General features: G+C 58.9%; 2 protein-coding genes across 3 annotated transcripts in view; one reads left to right on the top strand and one right to left on the bottom strand.

Moving 5' to 3' along the window:
• CSPG4 (chondroitin sulfate proteoglycan 4) overlaps positions 1-11391 on the top strand; it is a 35576-nt gene extending 24185 nt beyond the window's left edge. Inside the window, exons 4-10 of the mRNA XM_034994263.1 lie at positions 929-1411; positions 1791-1967; positions 3622-3820; positions 3901-4035; positions 4165-4331; positions 8145-8328; positions 8639-11391. Of these exons, the coding sequence (XP_034850154.1) occupies positions 929-1411; positions 1791-1967; positions 3622-3820; positions 3901-4035; positions 4165-4331; positions 8145-8328; positions 8639-10473 (3180 nt within the window). The 3' untranslated portion in view covers positions 10474-11391. The remainder of the gene's footprint in view (positions 1-928; positions 1412-1790; positions 1968-3621; positions 3821-3900; positions 4036-4164; positions 4332-8144; positions 8329-8638) is intronic.
• The window catches only part of SNX33 (sorting nexin 33), a 64909-nt gene that overhangs the window by 27139 nt on the left and 16309 nt on the right, over positions 1-21461 (bottom strand). The window contains exon 2 of one of the 2 annotated variants that reach the window (XM_034994265.1): positions 5005-5083. The exons of the other annotated variant lie outside the window; for it this stretch is intronic. Coding sequence (XP_034850156.1) covers positions 5005-5083 — 79 coding nt within the window. The remainder of the gene's footprint in view (positions 1-5004; positions 5084-21461) is intronic. 2 annotated transcript variants of the gene reach the window in all.

The raw sequence follows: 21461 nt of genomic DNA, 5'->3' as shown, positions 1-21461 counted from the left end.
TCTCCAGGCTCCCGTGTCCTCAGCTCTTTTCCCAGACCCCAGTCCAGGCTAAGGACCTGGAGAGCTGCTGACCATCCAGGAACCTCACAGAACAACCACAGGCCTTCCAGCAGGCCTACTGACCCAGTGTGTGACCTCAGGCCAGTCCTTGCCCTCTCTGCCACACTGCCTATTTCTGAGCCCTTCTGAGTGGTTCCGGCTGTCCGGATTTGGGGGCAGACTGTGACTAAACATGTCTGGCATCAGAAAGGCTTTGCCCTGAAGGAGGCATCATTTGAGCCAGGCTTTGAAGAGTCTGGGGTTTCAGTAGCAGGGAATGAGGGGACAGTATTCCCGGCAGAGAGAACAGAATTCTGGAATACAGACAGTATTCCAGGCAAAGGCACCGGATCAGGAGTGTGAGTTGGGGGTGACGTGTAGCCTTCTGTAGCTGGCCCATCAGGTGAGGGAGCCCGCAGTGGCCCTTGGGCGGGACCTGGGTCTTCTCGCCCCGTAAAGCCTGTACTGTGTGGCGCCCGTCCCTCTCAGAAGGATGGCACGCCCTCTGGTGGTGAAGAGTAGCAATAGCGGGGGCAGGGGCTGCCTCTGTGTATGTGTGTGTGCATGCGTGTTACAAGGGCGTGTTACGTGTGAGATGTACGTGTGTGTCTGTGTCCACACATCAGTGTGTGCTGACATTGCACATCTGTGTCACTGAATCTGGGGGCATGTGACAGGGTGGGGCAGCACGAGGGTACAGCCCCCACCCCCCTACCCCACCCCCAACCCCCGTGACCAGCTGCATGTCTGGGTGCTGTGTGTGTGAGCCTGAGAGCGCGTCTGTGCGTCTAAGCAAGCGGTGGTGTCTGCAGCCCTCCCCGGGAGATCGAGCCTGTTCTGGCCACCTAGGGACCATGACAGCCTCCCTCTGTGACCCTCCATTAACCAGGCAGCCCAGGAGGCAGTGGCACCCGCTGACATTGTGTTCTCGGTGAAGACCCCCCCGCGGGCCGGCTACCTGGTGATGCTGTCCCACAGCGCCTCGGCGGCCGGGCCGCCCAGCTTGGACCCGGTGCAGAGCTTCTCTCAGGAGGCGGTGGATGCCGGCAGGGTCCTGTACCTGCACTCCCGCCCGGAGGCCTGGAGGGACGCCTTCTCCCTGGATGTGGCCTCAGGCCTGGGTGCGCCCCTGGAGGGTGTCCGCGTGGAGCTGGAGGTGCTGCCTGCTGCCATCCCCCTGCAGACGCAGAACTTCAGCGTCCCTGAGGGCGGCGCCCGCACGCTGGCCCCTCCGCTGCTCCGAGTCACCGGGCCTTACTTCCCCGCGCTGCCAGGCCTGGAGCTGCAGGTGCTAGAGCCACCCCAGCACGGGGCCCTGCGGAGAGAGGACGGTCCCCGAGACGGGACCCTCAGCGCTTTCTCCTGGAAAGAGGTACAGCTCTCAGGGAGGCCCTGGGCGTGCAGCTCGGCTCTGGGCGCAGGGCTGGGGGGAAGCCGTGGGCACTCCCCGTCTGGGCGAGCGGCCCACAGGAGACAGGGCGTTCCCACGGAGGGAAGGCCTCTGCTTTAGATCCCTTACGTCACTCCCTCCTCTCTGGGCAACTGGAAATGACTGTCCCATCTCCCTGACTCCTTCGGTCCTTCACTCTGGGAGAAATGGCTGTCCCCATTTCCACCTGCAGGAACGGAAGCCCTGAAGGAGTCAGGCTCCCCCCACACCCAAAGGCAGAGCAAGAAAGGTGCTCAGCTTGAGACTCACCCTGCTCTCGGGCCTGCTGGGGCCTGACCTTCAGCCTTGGGCCTGCCTGCAGGTGGAACAGCAGCTGATCCGCTATGTGCACGATGGGAGTGAGACGCTGACAGACAGCTTCGTCCTGGTGGCTAATGCCTCAGAGATGGACCGCCAGAGCCATCCTGTGGCCTTCACTGTCACCATCCTGCCCGTCAACGACCAACCCCCCATCCTCACCAAAAACACAGGCCTGAAGGTGAGAGCAGCCTGGGGTTACCTCCTACATCTCTTCCCAAAGAGAGGCCCAGCACATAGCTTCCCCTCTCTGAGCCTCAGTTTCCTTCTCTGAAGGAAACATGCCTCACTAGGTTGTTGGGAAGAGAGAAGAGTTATTGCACTGAAAATAGAACACAGGTATGAGACTTTGTTATTGAAGACTTATAAGTGCAGCAGGCAGCCTTGTGAATGGCCATCCTTGGCCCTGCTGTTCCCTGGACTCACCTTCAGCAGGAGGCTTTTTCTATGGCTCAGGACCAGAACTCTTGAAGAAAGTTCTTTCAAGCCCTTAAGGGTGGACTCCAGGTAGAGAGTGGTTAAGCTCCTCACTTGCACCCACAGCCGGTGAAGGCCACACCTTGGCTTCCCGAGCTCCTGCCCCTTACATCCCCACAGAACAGCAGTGCCCTCACTCAGCAGAGGTCAAAGCTGGGGCCCAGGCAGGTCACAACATTTCTCCACGATCACAGAGGTAGTTACTGGTGGAACAGAAAGGGCATGGCTTGACCAAGATCACACAACATAGTGGATGGGCAGGGCCTTGATGCCAGCTTCTAGGGTCAACAGGAGCCATGGAAGGATTCAGAAGAGAGCTGACTTGGGCTGTCTGTGATATGAGGCACTGGACACCTTTGATGGTAGAGGATGTACCTGAGGGAGCAGTGCAGCGGTGGGGAGGCCAGCAGAGTGGTGGGCAAACGGGCTAACGGCTGCCCTGGAACCACAGGCAGATGGTGCTGTGTGGCATCTTGGCCAGCAGGTGATGCTGTCCACCGTGTTTGTGCCAGGAGCCCGGCACTCCACGCGGTGGTCCCCCCTCCGGAGCTTGGCCTGGGGGTAGCCTGGGGCTGGGGGGAGGTGCCCTGGAATCCCAGAGGGCTCGGTTTTCCCTGTATGGGAGCCCCTCCCCGAGGCTGCCCAAGTTGCTGACCCAGCCAGAGTCACGTAACAGGATCCCAGAAATGGGATCCTGCCCTGCTGGCAGGCGGGAGGCCGAGGGGGGCTGCTCTTCGCTCTGAGCATGGGGAGGGGCTGCCCACACCCCTCCCCGACCTGGTTGGGCCTCGGGACTGCACTGAAAACACCTGAGCCCTCATGGCAATGCTGCTTCCATGCCAAGGGACAGGGGCCAACCCTCAGCCCCTCCAGCCTCTGTGCCTCCCATGCCCTCCCTCACCTGGAAGGGGAGCCCATTCATAAGCATCCTGGAGAGGCAAACTCACCATTCCCAGAGTGTGCCCAGCCCATGCCCAGACTCACTATGGAGGGTCTAAATGGAGACCCCCGCCCTGCCAGTGAGAAAGAGCCACTCAATGATAGCGGCACAGTCAGTAAGGGCTGGGGTGGGGGTAGTTCTCGGAAGGGAGAGAACTTGGTGAGGGTAAGAGCTGGGGGCTTCCTGACATCGGGGACATGAGCTGGCCTTGCAGGACAAGCAGGATTAGGGCAGAGAGAAGGGAGCCTGGGCCCTGGGGTGACAGGGGAAGGTGAATGGGGTGGAGGGCCCTTTGTGAGGGGGAGCCCAGCATGGCCCGGGCCTGAGCTGCAGTGTGATGGTGGTGGCCTCGGAGCCAGGGAGGAGCAAGGTGGGAGAGCGTGGGGGGGACAGAACCTTCACAGGCCTGTGTCCCCAGATGTGGGAGGGGGCCACGGTGCCCTTCCTTCCAGAGGCCCTTAGGGGCACAGACAGCGACTCAGGACCGGAGGACCTGGTCTACACCATCGAGCAGCCCAGCAACGGGCGGGTGGTGCTGAGGGCGGCGCCAGGCACCGAGGTCCACAGCTTCACCCAGGCCCAGCTAGACGGCGGGCTCGTGCTGTTCTCGCACAGAGGTGGGTACTCAGAGGTGCGGTGCCCTGAGGATGGGGAGGCACCATGGGCCAGTGAGACCCAACTCCACCCCCATCCGCAGGCGCCCTGGACGGCGGCTTCCACTTCAGCCTCTCCGACGGGGAGCACACTTCCCCCGGACACTTCTTCCGAGTGACGGCCCAGAAGCAGCTGCTTCTCTCCCTGGAGGGCAGCCGGACGCTGACCGTGTGCCCAGGTGGGTCTGCCGAGCACGGCATGCCTTGTAGGCCAGGTGACACGCCAGGGTTACGCTGTTTCGCCAGCAGTCGCAGACCTCGCCCTGGCTCCTGGTCCAAGGCCAACAGGCCCCTTCTGCCTCTCACAGGGTCGGTCCAGCCGCTCAGCAGCCAGAGCCTGAGAGCCAGCTCCAGTGCAGGCACCGACCCCCGGCACCTGCTCTACCGTGTGGTGCAGGGCCCCCGGCTGGGCCGGCTGTTCCATGCCCAGCAGGGCAGCACTGGGGAGGCCCTGGTGAGCTTCACTCAAGCCGAGGTAAGTGCCCAGCTCTCTATAGCCACCACGTAGACTCCATTCAGCCCCAGGTGGCCCACTCTGCCTGTGGACGTGGACACCGCTCCCACATCGTGGGTAGCAGACACTCCCTGGCCCCACCATGGCCCAGGCTGTGCCTGCCTTGCCCTGTGGGAGCCACCAGTCCAGTAGGCAGAGGGTGCGAGAGATCCCGGCCCAGAGCAGGGAGAGGGTCCTGGGGCATGGCTTCCAGAAGCCGCAGGTGGACCTTAGGAGCTGGAGAGGGTGCTCTGAGTCAGGGACACTAGGATACCCCCGTGGCTAGTGAGGGGCCGTACTTGGTTCAGGGGTGGAATTTGACATGAAGGCAGCTGTTGGGCTTGTGAGAGATGTGAGCCTAGGGCTCAGGTCAGAAGGCTGCAAGAAGTTGAGCGGATCCTGGGAGCAGATGAGTGGACAGAAGGCAGCCGAAGAGGTTGAAGTGGGAGTGAAGCTGCCATCTCTCTTCAGGGCCTAGCTGTCCAGAGCATGCCAGAGGCCACCGGTTAAACACTAGAACTCTTAGCCATGGGAAGAGGTATACTGCTAGGTTGCTGGGAGCCTCTGCGCCAACTGTGCAGGGGAGGGGGGGGCGGGGGGGGGCGGGCAGCCATCGCTAAAATTAACACCCCTTCCAAGTGCAGGAGGTACTTACTGTGAGTGCCTGGCAGCCTTGGCTCTCTCCAAAGGTAGCGCAGGTGGGGAACTTTCAGGCATCAGTGAAAGAGGTGGCTCTAACAAGGGGTACACAGCAAAAGGTCTCACGTCGGCATCCCCCGGGCCCAGGTTTTCTGTTCTCATGAACCCCTGGCTTCTGCCCAGATCGCCTTCCCACAATGAGGGATTCAGCAGGGTGGTGGCTGCAGCAGCTAAGCACCCTGAGTCCCTGGGAGCCACTGTCATCGGATGCCCAGGAAGGGGGAGGGAAGAGGACCAGGCCCTCAGGGTCCCGCCCCCACCCACAGTGCTTTCCCCACACCCCAGCAATACGTGGGATGAACGTGAATGGCCACCAGGGGGGCAGGATGGCAGTGCCACCCTGGGAAGCTGGGAAGAGGCTTCGTGGCAGAGACTTTGTCCTGGCTTTGGGGCAGGGGCAGGGCAGGACTGGGTCGTGTCTTGACAGCACCATTGTCCTGCAATACTGAGTTGGGTGGGGCAGGGATCAGGTGTCCCGTTTTGCAGACAAGGAAACTGAGGCTTACGGAGATCAGGTGACTATTCAGAGCACACGGCTAGTAAGAGGCAAAACCAGGATTATGGCTTCTGACTGCTAGTCCAAGATTTCTCTCACCAGAGGACACCGCTTGCTCCCAGAGCTCAGAGACCCCTCCCCATCTTGCCTGTGATCTGCCTCACCCCCAATCAGACACCTCCCATCCACAGAAGTTCCTGCAGGCATCCATCCTCCCACCCCACTCCTGGGGGTCTCCACTTCCTGCCACCCTTCAGCCTGGGCCAGAGGTTACAGCTGACAGTCCCTGCGGGCCACATCTGGCCCACAGATGTGTTTTATTTGGCCTGCACAAGGCATTTAATATTTTTAAATTAATGGTCAACATATAACCTTTGGGGGATTTCACACATACACACACATACACACACAAACACACACAAAAGTCTGATTTCCAGTTTCTTTTTTTTTTTTTTTAAGATTTTATTTATTCATTTGAGAGAGTGAGTGCAAATAGGGGGGAGGGGCAGAGGGAGAAGCAGACTCCCCGCTGATTGGGGAGCCCAACATGGGGCTCGATCCCAGGCCCCTGGGATCATGACCTGAGCTGAAGGCAGATGCTTAACCATCTGAGCCACCCAGGCGCCTGTGATTTCCAGTTTTTTAAAAGGCTCTGTTCCCTCCTACAGCAATCAGCTGAGGAGTAGCCACCCCTTTCACCCAGGCTCTGCTCCCCCTTTAGAACCAAGGTGATCCCCCTTCAGCATGTGGGTGGCTCCCGTGTTACATGGGGAACTGCTCACCAGGTCATCACTACCCTGCAGTCCTAGAGTCTCCCACACGCTGGGACCCTGGGTTCCATCTCAGTATTGCACAGCCCTGTTTTCTGAGAAGAAGAAATAGATAAGCCACGAGGACACATTTGGATTAGCAGGGGGAGGGAGCATAAGTGAGGAATATCCCCAGGTGTTTACCAGGCATACAGCCCTGGAGAACAGCAGGTATGGTGGCAGTGGGTAGGAGGCGAGGTCGCAGGGTAAGGGGTCAGAGTGGGATCTTTGTGGTCAAAGGAGGAGCCGCTGTACTATCTGAGCAAGAAGGACAGTAACCTTAACTTACACTTTAAAAGTCTCACTCTGGCTTCAATGTTAAGAACAACTGTAGGGGAGGGATCAGGGGCCAAAGCTGGGACACAGGAGGCCATGGCAATAATCCAGGCCAGAAGTGATGGCATGGGAGAGAGGGAGGAGTCAGGGATGACTCCAGGGTTTTGGGCCCGAGCCACTGCAAGAACAGAGCTGCCATCATGTGAAGCGGGAGGACGAGCAGGGGTACACAGGTCAGGAGTGGGTCTGCTGCAGGCCACCTTTGAGCCAGCCCTTAGACATCCACACCGAGCTGCCGGAAAGCAAGTGGAAATGTGAGTCTGGAGTTTGGCAGAGAGCAGTCTGGGATGGAGATAGAAGTAAGGGGGTCATCTGCAGAGCTGACCTAGGAGGACACGTGGGATGTGCCTGTAGATGGAGAAGACTCTAAAGGCCAAGCTATACACAGTGGAGAGAAGAGGGGGGAGAACGGAGTCTGTGAAGGCGCAATTAACGAGGCAGGAGGAAAACATGAGAGTGGGACACGCTGGAAGCCAGCGGATGGTAGAGGAAGGAATGCACAATTATATCCAATGCTGCCAAGCAGGTGAGTAACACGAGGCCCATGAACCCACCATTGGATCTAACAATGCAGATGCTGTGGGCACCTTTGGGTGAGAACAGGAGGAAAGGCCTGGGTAGACTGCACTCAGGACAGCATGCGGGAGATTATAGACTATTCTTTTTGGAGTTTTGCTGTAATGGAGAGCAAAATGGAGGAGAGGGGTGACAAATTTGGTGGAAAAAGTGAAGTCATGAGTCTTTTCTTTAAGAGGGAAGAAAGGGGGTGCCTGGCAGGCATGGTCAATTAAGCATCTGAGTCAGTTTCGGCTCAGGTCACGATCTCAGGGTCGTGATCTCAGGGTTGTGATCTCAGGGTCATGGGATCGAGCCCTGCGTTGGGCTCTGTGCTCAGCGCAGAGCTTGCTGGAGTTTCTCTCTCTGCCCCTCTCCCCTGCATGCGCACAGGCTCTTGCTCTCTCTCTCAAAAAATAAATAAGTACAACTTTAAAAGAAAAAAAATGGAAGTGGAAGAGAGAATAACATGGTTGAGTAATGATGGGAATGTTCCCTTTTGGGGGGAAATTGTTGCCATAGGAGAAAGAAGGAAGATGGTAAACTGGTGTCTTCAGTGGGGAAGAGGGGCAGGGACCCAGGGCAGAAGTGGAAGGACCAGCTGTCAACAGAAGCGATAGAATACTGCTTTCCCTGGGGGCTCAGAGAGGTGAGGTGATTTGCCTGAGGTGGCAGAGCCCAGATAAGGCATCGGGCTCCAGGGCCAGTCCCCTCACTGCCACATGACTGCCCATGTGACCCACTGGTGAGGGAGAGCACGGGTTACAGACATGGGCCAGGGAGAGCCAGGAGAGCCGAGAGTGAGGCTGGGCACGGAGGGCTCGTCAAGGAGCCTGGAAGGGGCTCCTGGGCACCACGGGCTCAAACTGCCTCTCATCCCAAAATGGGGTGCCCCCACAGGTGTATGCTGGGAATGTTCTATATGAGCACGCGATGCCTCCTGAGCCCTTCTGGGAGGTCCACGATACCCTGCAGCTCCAGCTGTCGTCACCCCCTGCCCCCGATGTGGCCACCACCCTTGTTGTGGCTGTGTCTTTTGAGGCTGCCTGTCCCCGGCGTCCCAGCCGCCTCTGGAGGAACCAAGGTGAACCGCATGATGGGCTGGCACAGTTGGGGGGACCCTGGGCGGGTCCAGAGAGGAGGGGACACAAGACCGGGGTCAACAGCTCCCATGTCAGTCCCCAGGACCTGGGAAGTTAAGGGAGGGTGAGAAGGTGGGGACACTTTGAGGTCAGAGAGAAGACATGATCCTCATCCTCCAGGGGACCCTGAACCCCACCCTGGGGTACCTGGTCTGAGGGAAAAGGCACAACCTTGCCGTGGAGGTCCTGGTCTGAGGCTCTGAGGCCTTTCTTCAGTGGACAGGACCTTCATAGCCTCCGTCCCACCCCCAGGTCTCTGGGTCCCCGAAGGCCAGAGGGCTGAGATCACCACGGCCGCCCTCGATGCCTCCAACCTCCTGGCCAGCGTTCTGTCACCCCAGCGCCCAGAGCATGACGTACTCTTCCAAATCACACAGTTCCCCACCCGGGGCCAGCTGTTGGTGTCTGAGGAGCCCCTCCACGCCGGCCGGCCCCACTTCCTGCAGTCCGAGCTGGCTGCAGGGCAGCTGGCCTACGCCCACGGCGGCGGGGGCACCCAGCAGGATGGCTTCCGATTCCGTGCCCACCTCCAGGGGCCGGCGGGGGCCTCCGTGGCGGGACCCCAAACCTCAGAGGCCTTCGCCATCACCGTGCGGGACGTGAACGAGCAGCCACCTCGGCCACAGGCGTCCGTGCCGCTCCAGCTCACCCGGGGCTCCCGCGCGTCCGTCTCGCGGGCCCAGCTCAGCGTGGTGGACCCGGACTCAGCGCCCGGGGAGATAGAGTACGAGGTGCAGCGCGCCCCCCTCAACGGCTTCCTGAGTCTGGCGGGGGCCGGCCCAGGGCCCGTGACCCGCTTCACACAGGCTGACGTGGACGCTGGGCGGCTGGCCTTCGTGGCCAACGGGAGCAGCGTGGCCGGCATCTTGCAGCTGAGCGCATCCGACGGGGCCAGCCCTCCCGTGCTCGTGTCCCTGGCCGTGGATGTCTTGCCGTCGGCCATCGAGGTGCAGCTGCGTGCGCCCCTAGAGGTGCCACAGGCCCTGGGGCGCTCCTCACTGAGCCGGCAGCAGCTGCGGGTAGTGTCAGACCGGGACGAGCCGGATGCTGCCTACCACCTCTCCCAGGGGCCCCGGTTCGGGCAGCTCCTTGTGGCCGGGCAGCCCGCCGCCACCTTCAGCCAGCTCCAGGTAGACCAGGGGGAGGTGGTCTTCGCCTTCACCAACTTCTCCTCCTCTCGCGACCACTTCAGCATCCTGGCGCTGGCCCGAGGTGCCAACGCGTCAGCCACAGTGAACGTCACCGTCAGGGCTCTGCTGCGCATGGGAGCGGGTGGGCCGTGGCCCCAGGGGGCCACCCTGCGCCTGGACTCCACTGTCCTAGATGCTGGCGAGCTGGCCAACCGCACGGGTAGTCTGCCCCGTTTCCGGCTCCTGGCAGGACCCCGGCATGGCTACGTGGTCCGCGTGCCCCGGGCCAGGACGGAGCCCAGGGACAGCCAGCTTGTGGAGCAATTCACCCAGCGGGACCTTGAGGATGGAAGGCTGGGGCTGGAGGTAGGCAGGCCGGAAGGTCGGTTCCCTGGCCCCACGCGCGACAGTCTCACTCTGGAGCTCTGGGCGCAGGGTGTCCCCCCCGCCGTGGCCTCGCTGGACTTTGACACTGAGCCTTACAATGCAGCCCGACCCTACAGCGTGGCCCTGCTCAGTCTCCCCGAGCCTGCTCAGACAGAAGCAAGGAAGCCAGAGAGCAGCACCCCCACGGGGGAGCCAGGCCCATTCACCTCCAGCCCCATGCCCACCGTGGCCAGTGGGGGCTTCCTGGGCTTCCTGGAGGCCAATATGTTCAGTGTCATCATTCCCGTGTGCCTGGTCCTCCTGCTCCTGGCACTCATTCTGCCCCTGCTCTTCTACCTCCGCAAACGCAACAAGACGGGCAAGCACGACGTCCAGGTCCTGACTGCCAAGCCCCGCAATGGCCTAGCTGGCGACACCGAGACCTTCCGCAAGGTAGAGCCGGGCCAAGCCATCCCGCTTACAGCAGTGCCCAGCCAGGGGCCCCCAGCAGGGGGCCAGCCCGACCCCGAGCTGCTGCAGTTCGGCCGGACACCCCACCCTGCTCTCAAGAACGGCCAGTACTGGGTGTGAGGCCTGGCCCGGGCCCAGATGCTGATCAGGCCGGGGACAGGCTTGCTCGGGCCCCGGCCCCATTGCTCCCATGCCCTGGCGCTGAGTATCCCGAGAGCCAGAGATACCTGGGGACATGTGCAGTGGAGAGTGCTGGGAGGAAGTCCCAGGGGTCCGGGACCAAACAGAGTCAAGAGCTGGACTCCCCCCAGCTTTCTCCATGCCTGGAGAAATGCAAGGGGGCGGGCCAAGGTCAGAGGCATGCTTGGAGTCAGTCCCCCTGCCCTGGAGCTAGTTTGGGCTGTCAAAACCAGAGTGACCTCCTAGATACGTCAGGATTCTGGATCCTGGGTCTGTGATCTTGGGTAAGTCACAGCTGACCCATGCTGCTAAAAGGGCAAGGAGAGGAGAGGGTCGGGGAGATAGACGGGGATTCCTGGCTTTTCCACTCCAAGACAGGCCTCCCTTTGTCTCTGTCCCAGAGTTGATGGGAAAACTTTTTCCCCTGGTTTTTTAGGGAGATGGTATTCCCTGGAGTAGAGGGCAGGAGGAGGGAGCCCCTCCACTCTCTAGGAGACATAAGCCAGTAGAATAACATATTCAGGGTGCGAGATGGGGTGGGTTGCTCTGGGGATGGGTTTATTTAAGGGGGATTGCGAGGAAGCTATTTAACACAGTGTCGAGCTAGCCCAGACTGATGGAGCCCCTGAGAGTGTGGGATGGAGGAAAGTCTGAGGCCACTTCATACCCAGAGCCCCACCTTGACAGGCTGAGGGCTAGGTAGGCAGTATGAGTCTGTGGGCCCGGACCAGGCTGGGCTGTGGAGGGGGCAGGGCCTCAGGCCGGGGGCCGCTGCAATGTCTGTGCTCGCCCAAGGACTGGGGGGTGAGCAGCTGGGGGCACTCAACTCCATGGGGCCTGGATAAATGGTGCTGTGGAGGTTCTGGACAGCTGTGTGTTATTTGTCTGACCATGCACTGGGCCCTTGTCCACACCGGCCTGCACTCCCCAGGGGCAGGCTGTCCCACCAGGCCCCAGCCTGCACGCTGGACAAGGCCACATGAGCCCTAAATTACCACCTCCAGGGGCCTTTCAAATCTCCTCTGTCCCTACCTGTGTAGGCAGGTGGGCCAGTCTTTGTGGGATGGGACCAAAGCCCTTTAGTTTAGTAGAGATAGGCTAGGCCCCCTCCAAGGAGCTCAAAGAAACAATGAAATCAGGAGATGTATTCAGTGTCCCAGCCATAGATTTCTTAGCCTGAGTTTTGGCCTCCACAGCCTCATCCCTCTGCACCTACCTCTCAAGCGGTTGGAGTGGCAAAGGTCAGGAGACGGGAACGTAGGGATCCCAAGGCTGGGACCTGGTGCTTCGGGGGAGACGAGGGGACCACCACTGGTGCCTTCCCTTGACTCCCTGGAGATTTTCACAAGGAAGATTTCTATTGGTCTCCACCCCCCAACAAGAAGACCAAGGAAGGGTGCTCCTCCTCGAAGGCAGGGTAAGCAGCAAGGATTCTGAAAAGCCAGCTGTCCCGAAAGGCTGTCCTCTGGTTAGAGAGGGATTTGAGATACAGGGTCTCCAGAAGACCCTCTATGAGCTACTAAGGAGTCACCACCTTCTGCCCCTCTCCCTTTTGAGGGTTATGGGCAATGAGGACAGATTCTGGGTCCCAGGTGACCCTGCCTGGCAGTAAGCTGAAGTCCTCAGAGGAAACGCAGCGTGGGAGGTGTGCAAGCTCTGGGGTGTCAGAGCCCGGGGCCCGAGCACAGCTAGATTGGGGGTGGAGAGCCCCAGCCAGCACTTGACAGCTGACCGGTGTCTGGGGAGCAGAATCACCTCTTCCCTGTGTCTCCATATCGGTAACATCTGACCCAGGAACTAGGGCAAGAGAGGAAACTCCCTCCTCCCCACTGTGCTGTCCCTAGAGTACCTGCCAGGACGCCTCTCAGCAGCCCCTTCCCATCCCGGCATCCCCCAGATCCTCCTCCACTCACAAGACTGGGGCAGGTCACCTGGAATCCTGGCATATCACTGCTGAAAGGGCCCCCAGGGGACCAAGGGCCGGCTGAGAAGAGAGAGGGTGCTGTCCAGTCACACACAGCCAGGCAGCATTAGAATAGACCAGACCCCAAGGCCCAGCCAGCTCTTTTTGCCACACTGAAGAGCCTGCACCCAAGGCCCGTCTCCAGGGCCCATAGATGAGGACCCCCACAGAGATCCCTCTACACCAGAAGCTCAAAATCCTGGCCTGGCTTCCTGCTACAGCCTAGTCTCTCTGGCACCCCTCGGGCCAGCCTCATACAAGGGGCCCTGCCAAGGGTGTCTCCACACCACATCCCATGCGCTCTGCCCTGCCTCTTCCTGGAGCTCGGGGCCGGATCCTCAGGGCCCTAATATCTGGCGCCAGTCTCCACCCAGGGCGACCAGTTTCCCTGGGAGTGTAAGCTGAGACAAGGGTGACAGACCCGCCAGGCAGGATCTGGCCTCATCTCCTATTTCCCTCCCCCCGCCCCCAAGACTGACGACACCCTCTCGGTTCACTCAGCCCAGCCTGCCCTGCCCACCCCCCACCCCCCTAGGGAGCTGGCACAGGCTGACACTGCTCCAGCTCCTTTCAGCCCATGCTGGACAGTGGGCTAGTACCCAGGGCATTGTGCACACAGCACCATGAGGACCTGGGAGAGGGTCTTCCACTGGAACGCCAAACTTGGAACCCACTCTAAATGTGGGGCCTCGATTTATGTAAATCCCTTGCAGATTTCAGATAGGCACCCAAGGCTTAAGGGGATTGCTATCCACTTTGCAAAATAACTCACTATCCCCTTACTTAAGAAGCTAGCTCCTCCCAGGCACTGAGATAGAAGCGAACCTGTGCACAAGAGTTTAGGAATATCTGGGAGCACTCTGACCCTCTTCTTCACACACACACGCACGCACACACACACACACTGCACTTACGCACACAGCTGTGTACCTTTAGACCTTCAGACACACAGCACACACCTGCCTATGTAATACATCCACCCACACAGAGATACAGGTGCACGCACAAGCTTCGGAGCTAAGTACTCCTCACCTGCGGGCCCCCTACAGTCCTCAGAGCTGGCCATGTGGAGCCAAGGGCTAGGACTCCCTGACCATCCAGAGACCCAAACTGACATCAGCAGAGCCAGGAAGTGGAACCACAGCAGGCGGGGGTGTGGAGAACAGGGGGATGGCCAGAGGGCCCAGTTCTTGGGGTCCCCAGCTTGGAAGTCCTGCCCACCACCCAAAATGCTTTAGCCTCTTAGATGCTAAAGAAGGGGCTCCCTTAAGCCCCTCTCCTCATGCTAGGAGCTGGCCCTTCAAGTGGAGCTGCTATGGCAGCTGTGGACCCCACAGAGCTGGAACCATCATCCCCCAAGAGGAAACACGAGGCATGGATCTGCACCCCCTCAACTCCACCTCTCCCGATGGGGGTGGGAACTGCCAGGGATGCTGGCATCTTCTTCTGGGCCCCGAAGATTCAGGATCTTAAAGGAATGGAGGTACTTCAGCAGCTCCCAGAATGCTCCGGTTAGGTCTCCCATTCCTTGCCAGAACAGGTGAGGAAGCCCTGGCAAAGGATTGGAGCCAGGATGGGAACCAGACCTGCTGGAGGCCTCTCTCCACAGCCCCTCTCCTTCCTCGTTAGTATAGTGGTGAGTATCCCCGCCTGTCACAGCCCCTCTCCTACCCAAGGTTCCCTTGGAGTTAACACCATCCCTGTCACTAAACCACTAGGATTAGTGGGGCATTGGCAAGGGCATTTTGTGCCAAAAATGCTGTGGGAGATGCCCATAGGAGTCCACCCAGCCCTTCCGAAGAGTCCCAGACATGCCACTGAGTAACTACCACACCATGACGTGTGCCCTAACCCAAGGCGTGTCAACAGGCTGCTGAGGGAAGCCCATCGTGGGAAGGCAGCTGGCTCTGCCTGCTTCCCTCTTTCCTGAGAGAGTGTGGGATCTTTCCACGGAAGGGACAGCCATGCGGCTGCTAAAGCTGAGCATGCCCAGCTACCTCGTGGTCTCATTGCCCTTCTCGGTGTCATGAGGTACAGTACTTATGATAGCTGCTGTCCTCAATAAGGATACCAGCTCCTCAGGGCGCCCCGGGGAGCTCAGCCGGTTAAGCGTCCAACTCTTGATTTTGGCTTGGGTCATGATCTCAGGGTGGTGAGACTGAGCCCTGTGCTGGGTGTGGAGCCTGCTTAAAATACTCTCTCCCTCTGCCTCTTTGCCCCTCCCATCATGCACGTGCTCTCTTAAAAAAAAAAAAATGCCACCTCCTCAGAGGGCCGCCAGAATAACTGGTGGGTTGTTGTGCCGTGTTCCTTCACAATGCAGATGTCCTAAGACCCCCCGAAGACAAAAGTAACCCTTGGTCAAATCATCCTATGGCCAAGAAGGGACTTTTCTACCCAAACATAGCCTCAGCTGGGGGCTCAAGGAGTTCCCATGCCCCTCAACCTGAGCACTGGCAGCTCTGTTACCCCAAAGCCTAGAGCTAATCCAAGGCTTCCTTTGGATGCCTTGTGAGGTCACAGAGGGCTCAAGTGACCCTGGGTCCTGAAGGCCCAAGCTGCACGGACTAAGTCTTTGTTGCTCAAAGTGCGGTCCATGGACCAGGAGCACCAGAAGCATGTGGGAGCTTGTTAGAAATAAGAACTCCTGGAACGCCTGGCTGGCTCAGTCAGAAGAGCGAGCGTGCGACTCTTGATCTCAGGGTTGTGAGTTCGAGCCCCACGTTGAGTGGAGAGATTACTTAAAAATAAAATCTTCAAAAAAGAAAAAAAAAAAAAAAGAGGACTCTAAGGCCTCACCCCAGATCAGCTGAAACAGACTCTGCATTTTAACAAATACTAAAGTTTAAGACACTTTGACTTAGGTCCTTCACCTCCAAATGGAGAAACAGAGCTGAGAGAGGCAGGGACCAGGCCAAGATCATAGTAAGTCAATGACAGAGCTAGAAAGAAGTCAGACCCCATGATCCAGTTCCAGAGTTTTGTCTTTCAACTCAAGCTGTCCACCCTTCTTCCCCACACTCTTCTGAAGTCCCTATGTCCCCTGCAGATTTGGGCGGACAGGGTTCTGTTGTGGGGATTCCTGCTCAGGGGCCTCCACTGAGGACAAAAGGGAAGCACAGGAGGACGAGGCTGGTAGCCAGGCCTGATCCATTGGGGAGGGTCTGCAGAAGAAGCCCACTTCCACCTCACCTCCCAAAGACAGGTTCCCTGGAAAGTGCAGCAGCCCCCTACCACCCTGCCTTCTGCAGTCCAGCTAGTCCCTCTCTCCCCACCTGTCCGGGTTCCACCTGCAGAGGGAGGGACAGAAGGAGGGGTCTGGCCAAGGCCCCCCAGTCAGTGCATTGGGTCTCCCCCACAGTAGAGCATCAACAGGCAGCAGAGGAAGGACAAAGAAGCTACCTGTCAGGCCACTGCGTGGGCCCGGTCAAGAAGGAGGGCATGGGCCTCCCATAGCACTCTGTCCTGTCCTGCAAAGGGAGACTGGACCACTACCTGTCCCTTCTGGACCCCAGAACAAATGCTTGGCCCCCCAGCCAGCATGCTGTCTTGGTGCTGTGCATGCCTTTGGGACCCCCAACTGCCCTCCCCCGCCCAGGCTGCTGAGGCCCCCAGCCCCCTGTCCTTGCAGTAAACATAGGTCAAGGCTGTGTGCCCACGGGGGGCAATGTCCAGCCGGGCCCGGGGCTAGGTACATAGCTGATGCTCGGTAAACATCTACTGCCAGCATATAGCCCCTCCTTTCCCACTGTCCAAAAGGTCTCTAACCATGATCCCACCCAGACCCCATATCCTGACTTCCCATCTGGTTCCCCTGGCTTCCCTCATCTCTAGGAGTGCTAGCAGGGCTCCCAACCACTGCTCTGGCCCCCAGACCCCTCCCAGAGCCCAGGCAGACCTGGCCCCAGGTCCTAAGTTTCTAAGGAGCAGGTTTAATCTGTCCCTGCCAGACCCTTGAGCACTCACTTCTCTCTTCCTCCATACGCACCAGCGGCTCCCTCCTACCAGATACCTGGGGTCTAGCTGCTCAGAAGCACATGGGCAGAACACTTTGACCAAATCATATGTGGGAGCCTACCACCGATGGACTCAAACTGATTAAATGGGACAGGAGGAGGAGACAACCCAGAACCGCCTTACACTTGCCTTCCCCTGCCGCTACACGTCCTCCTCAGAGCTCCAGGAGCCACTGGCCACTGTGCCTGCTGTTCTAACCACTGTAGGGCTCACCTGATCCCAACCTTCAGAGACCAGCCAAGGGTGCCCCCACCTTTACCTGACCCAGAAGACCCTGCATTCAGTTCAGGTCTCAGAGTCCCAGCCTACCTCCTGGAGGCTCAAAACCCTTCCAGATGCCAAAGATGCATCTTTCAGCAGTGGGATTCCCAGCACCTAGAGATGCCTCAGGGCAAGTGTGAGTGAGCCAGGGATGCTGGACATGCTGGCCAGAGCAGAGACCTCCAAGCACCAGAGAGCAGCAGGGAGAACCCTGCTGGGTCTTGTTGGGGAAGGTGGAGCCTTTTCTAAAGGGCTGTTGGTTGAGCAAGCAGGCAGGTGGGTGAGGCTGGCGGAGCCTGAGCACTCCTGGAAGGCTGTGAGTCAGGGCGGAAGGGCTCCTCCTGAGTCAGCCCTGCTAAAAGGTTGCCCTGTGGGCGTCGCTCCTGAGCTAGGCAACTGGGGCGTGACTGGTGGACCCAAGAAGGTTCCAGGCCCTGGGAATTCAGCCCCTCTGCCCCATGAGCTGCCTGAGAAGCTCAGTCTGGGGATAGAAGCCATGAACTAAAGGAGGGAGGGCAGCGATGGTGACTGTGCCTGCCCAGTGAACTTGTACAAGTCCACCCACCTGTGGATGGGATGTGTGACCCTAGCAAGTACCGACCCAGGCCTGGGAGAGCTTGCTTTCTGCCTACGGCCCTGCCTCCTGTCTTCATTTCTGCCCAGTTCCCAGTTCCTACTGCCAGGAACGGTACGTGATTAGCCAGAGGCCCCACCCCCTGCCTGAATTAGAACCTCTCGAAGCAGTGCAACTGACCAAGGCTGCTTTTCCAAGTGTTGTGGCAAAGCTCTTAGAACAGCACCAGGCACATAGAAAATGCTCAATAAATGTTGACTATTATTATCAGTGCTGTTATGATGGTGGTTATTACTGAATCGCCTAGCATATGGGTCTGGCATATTGTAGAAGTTTAACAAATGGTCAAATTGACATTATTGTTACTACTATAATTTATTACAGCCATCACAGTGCCTGGCGCAGAGTAAGTGCTAAACAAATGCTCAGTCCTGGAGCATTTGGAAATTCCCCATTTGGAAAAGAGGGACATCAAGGCAGGGAGAGTGAGGTGTGCAGAAGGGGTCAAGTTCTGCCTAGAAGCTGGCAGCCATGCTGACCTCCCTTCCTCCATCCCACCCCATTGATCCAGAAGACCTCGGAGGAGGCTTGACCCCAGGGACCCAAGAGGGAGGAGTTGCACCTGAACCTGCCTGGCCGGTGGAGGAGGGCAGGGTGGGGGAGAGGGTGGGCCCAGGGAAGGCCAGAACACAGGGGCTTCCCGGAGAGGGGAGACTGGGCTATGCCTGAGGGACAGAGTGCCAAGCTTAAAGCGGAACACAAGGACAGGGGCCAGATGATGTGGAACCAAATGGCCGAGAAGACCGGCCCCGGAGCAGACAGGGGCTCTGGGGATCAGGCTTAGAGAAGCTCCTGTGGAACTCCCAGTCTGATAGGGAGTAGCCCCCCAGAGTCAAGCTGGTGCCGGGCTGGAAGCTTGTTCTTTCCCACTGCCCTCCTGCCAGGGCTGACCCTTTAAGATGCAGAACTGGGGTGGGGAGCAGGGGACTGCTGGGCCCCTGGGCCAGAACCCAGTTTGAGTGACCTCGGCTGCCCAACTTCCCAGGGGTCACCCTGGGAGCCTTAGGAGTCAGCCAGGTTGGAATACCACCACCCCTCCTACATAGCTAGCCACCCCCACCCAGCTGATGCCACCCCAGCCCAGGGAGGGAGGAGGCTGTCTGCTCGGCCACCTGGGATGGCACAGCCTCCTACTAGTCAGAGAAGGACAAGGAGTGGCTCTCCGGGCCACCCTGGCCTCAGACCCAGCCCTCCAGAGGAACGAGCAGGGACTGGTGCGTACATCCTTCCCACCCTTTCACATGCCATGCCTTGCTGAGAAAGGGGGGGATACTCCCCAGAGCAAGTCCCTGGATTCTGGGGGATGTGGGAGATGATGTCAGGAGGAAGCCCGCTTTCAGCCACCAGCTGCTGCAGGAACGCACGCCCACGTACGCACACACATGTTCACAGGGCTGCCCCACATGGCAGCGCACACAGGCGTGTGCAGATGCACTCCCTGACAGCAGCCGACCTGTGCAAACCACAAGCCACACACCTACCCTCCCCAGAGATCTGAGGCACAGCCCTGCAGACAACCCAAGTTGCCTGCCGTGAGCGGGGCACTGCGCTAGGCACTGGGGCTATGGCAGTGAGCAAGACGAACCCAGCTCCCCCCAAGGCTGCCTTCTAACAAACAGATATATTTAAAGTCTAACTTTTGCAAAGAAGTATTTATTTGCAGATGAGAATGTGTAATGTCTGGAGTTCGCTGGAAGCAAGGGATGTGGGGGAGTAAAATCTTGGCCCAGGGTGATCATGGCTGAAGCTGACATATGGGCACATGGGGATCTATTATATTGGTTTCTCTTTTTTGTATATGTTTGAGACATACATGTATATAGTTGGCTGTTGATAAATAAAATGAAGAACAGTAAGGCAGGGCAAGGGGACAGAGGACTAGGACTAGGAAGACTCTTTAGATGATCAGAAAAGGCTTCTCCAAAGAGGTAACATTTTAAGCAACGACTTGAATTAACTGAGGTTCAAACCACACAAACATCTGAGAGGAAGAACATTCCAAACAGAGGGGGCCAGCAAATGCAAAGGCCCTGGGGTACAAGCATGCTGGGCTTATGTGAGGAATAGCCAAGAGTACAGTGGGTCTAGAATTCTGTGACCAAAGGACAGGGGTCCAAGGCGCCATCAGAAAGGAGCCTTGTGGGCTGTGGTAGCAGCTTGGAAGCTGGAGTCAGAATGGCAGGAAGCCCTAGAGGTTGAAAGCAGGGTCAGATATGATTGGATTTTTTTTTTTTAAGATTCTATTTATTTATTTGAGAGAGAGAATGTGTGCGTACATGCATGAGTTGGGGGGAAGGGCAGAGGGAGAAGCAGGCTCCCCGCTGAGCAGGGAGCCGCACGTGGGGCTGGATCCCAGGACTCTGAGATCCTGACCTAAGTCGAAGGCAGACACTTAACCACTTAACCGACTGAGCCACCCGGCGCCCCTAGAGTACGGTCTTAAGAGATCACCCCGACTTCTTAAGAGATCACTCTGACTCGAGCTGGACCATCAGGAAGTAGTCGAGAAAGCAGAACAGCTTGGAAGCTACTGCAATTGTCTACGCAGGTGGTGGCTTGGGACAGGCAGTGAGATGGTGACACGGGTCAGATCTGGGATCTCTTCTGAGGAGCTAACAAGGCTTTGCTCATGGGTGGATGTGGAGTGTGCAAGAAAGAGAGGAGCTAAGCCTGCCTGCGTGTCTGGGCCTGAGCTTCAGGGTGAGAGGTGTTGCCTCTTCCAGGCTGGGGAGCACAGGGGAAAGCATGTGTGGCCAAATGACTACAGGCAGAGTGCCAGCAGGGGACCCTCACACGAGCGCAGGTGCACACACTGACGGGCACTCAGCAACCCCACGGGTGGACGCACACACTCCGGGTGCCAGGCGCGGGCACACACCCCATTCCCCTCCGCCTGCCTATCCTACCCCCCACGGAAGCCCCAGGGCCAGAGCACCGCCCCCACCCTCTCCAGCTCAGCCTCGGCACTCACAAGAACCCAGTCCTAGCATTCCCTACCAACCCTCACTCTCACCCCCATGGGGGCCCCTCGGGTAAGGAGGCTCCCGACCCAGTTCCTTCCCAGACACCTGAGTCTTGCCCCTGACCCCTACCCTGCCTTCATCTGCCCAGCCCACTCTTCCATGGCCAGGTCCTGCTCCCACACTCCAGCCTGAGGCCCCACAGAAAATTATCAGTCGACAAATATTTGCTTGGTGCTTTCTGTGGGCCCAGCCTTCTGCCCTTCTGCCTGCTACCTTGAAGGCACGCAGCCACTCGCCGCCCACCTCCCTGCTCCCCTCCATTCCCAGCACGCGTGCATTCACTCCACAGCAGGACAGCTGTCCCCGGGCTGCCCGGCCTGCCCGCCTGGGAAGGGCACAGCTCGGTGCCCGGACAGCCCTCAGCCTCAGTGGGATGCACTGAAGAGCGGCACGACCTGGCACAGCTGACGCCGTGCCTCTGAGCCCCGGTCCACTGGGACACGTTGGCAATCATTCTCACCTTCCGGGCAGTTGCGGACAATGAGGTAACTCAAGGGAGGCACTGAGCCCGGTGCCCAGCACGCAGCAGCCATTCAGCGTGAGTCGCTGTGCCCTTGGGCCACTCCCCCGGCCCCCCGCCTGGCCGGCCTGTGCAGCCCTGAGGCTGCGGCACACCGAAGCAGTGACAGGCCCACACTCGTGAACGCATGCCCGGTGTAACTGTGACAAACCGAGACTGAGGAGTGGCTTTGCCTGAGGTCCCCCGAGTCTACCCAGGGAAGGCCTGACACGAGCCTGCATCTCTTAACTCTTGGGCCCCACTCTCCTGTGTGTGACGGTGTGTGGGACAGCCAATGAATGGCCCAGGGGACACCTCCTGTCCTGGGCTGGCGAGTACTGTGACAGCCAGGAAGCCCCACGGAGTCTGCTCCCCGTGAAGACATGGCGGCAACACGGGGCAAGGCTCAAGGTCTGGAGGTGGTCAGGGGCCTAGTCTCAGGCCCAGCCCTGCCATCTACCTACTGTGTGGCCTTAGAGGGCTCGCTCAGTCAGTTTTCTCACTTATGAAGTGGGGTGACAATATTCTTGG

Source organism: Mirounga leonina, unplaced genomic scaffold, assembly GCF_011800145.1.
Source record: "Mirounga leonina isolate KUSES-001 unplaced genomic scaffold, KU_Mleo_1.0 Mir_91, whole genome shotgun sequence".
Lineage (NCBI taxonomy): Eukaryota > Metazoa > Chordata > Mammalia > Carnivora > Phocidae > Mirounga > Mirounga leonina.
This window is presented reverse-complemented; position numbering and strand designations above follow the sequence as displayed.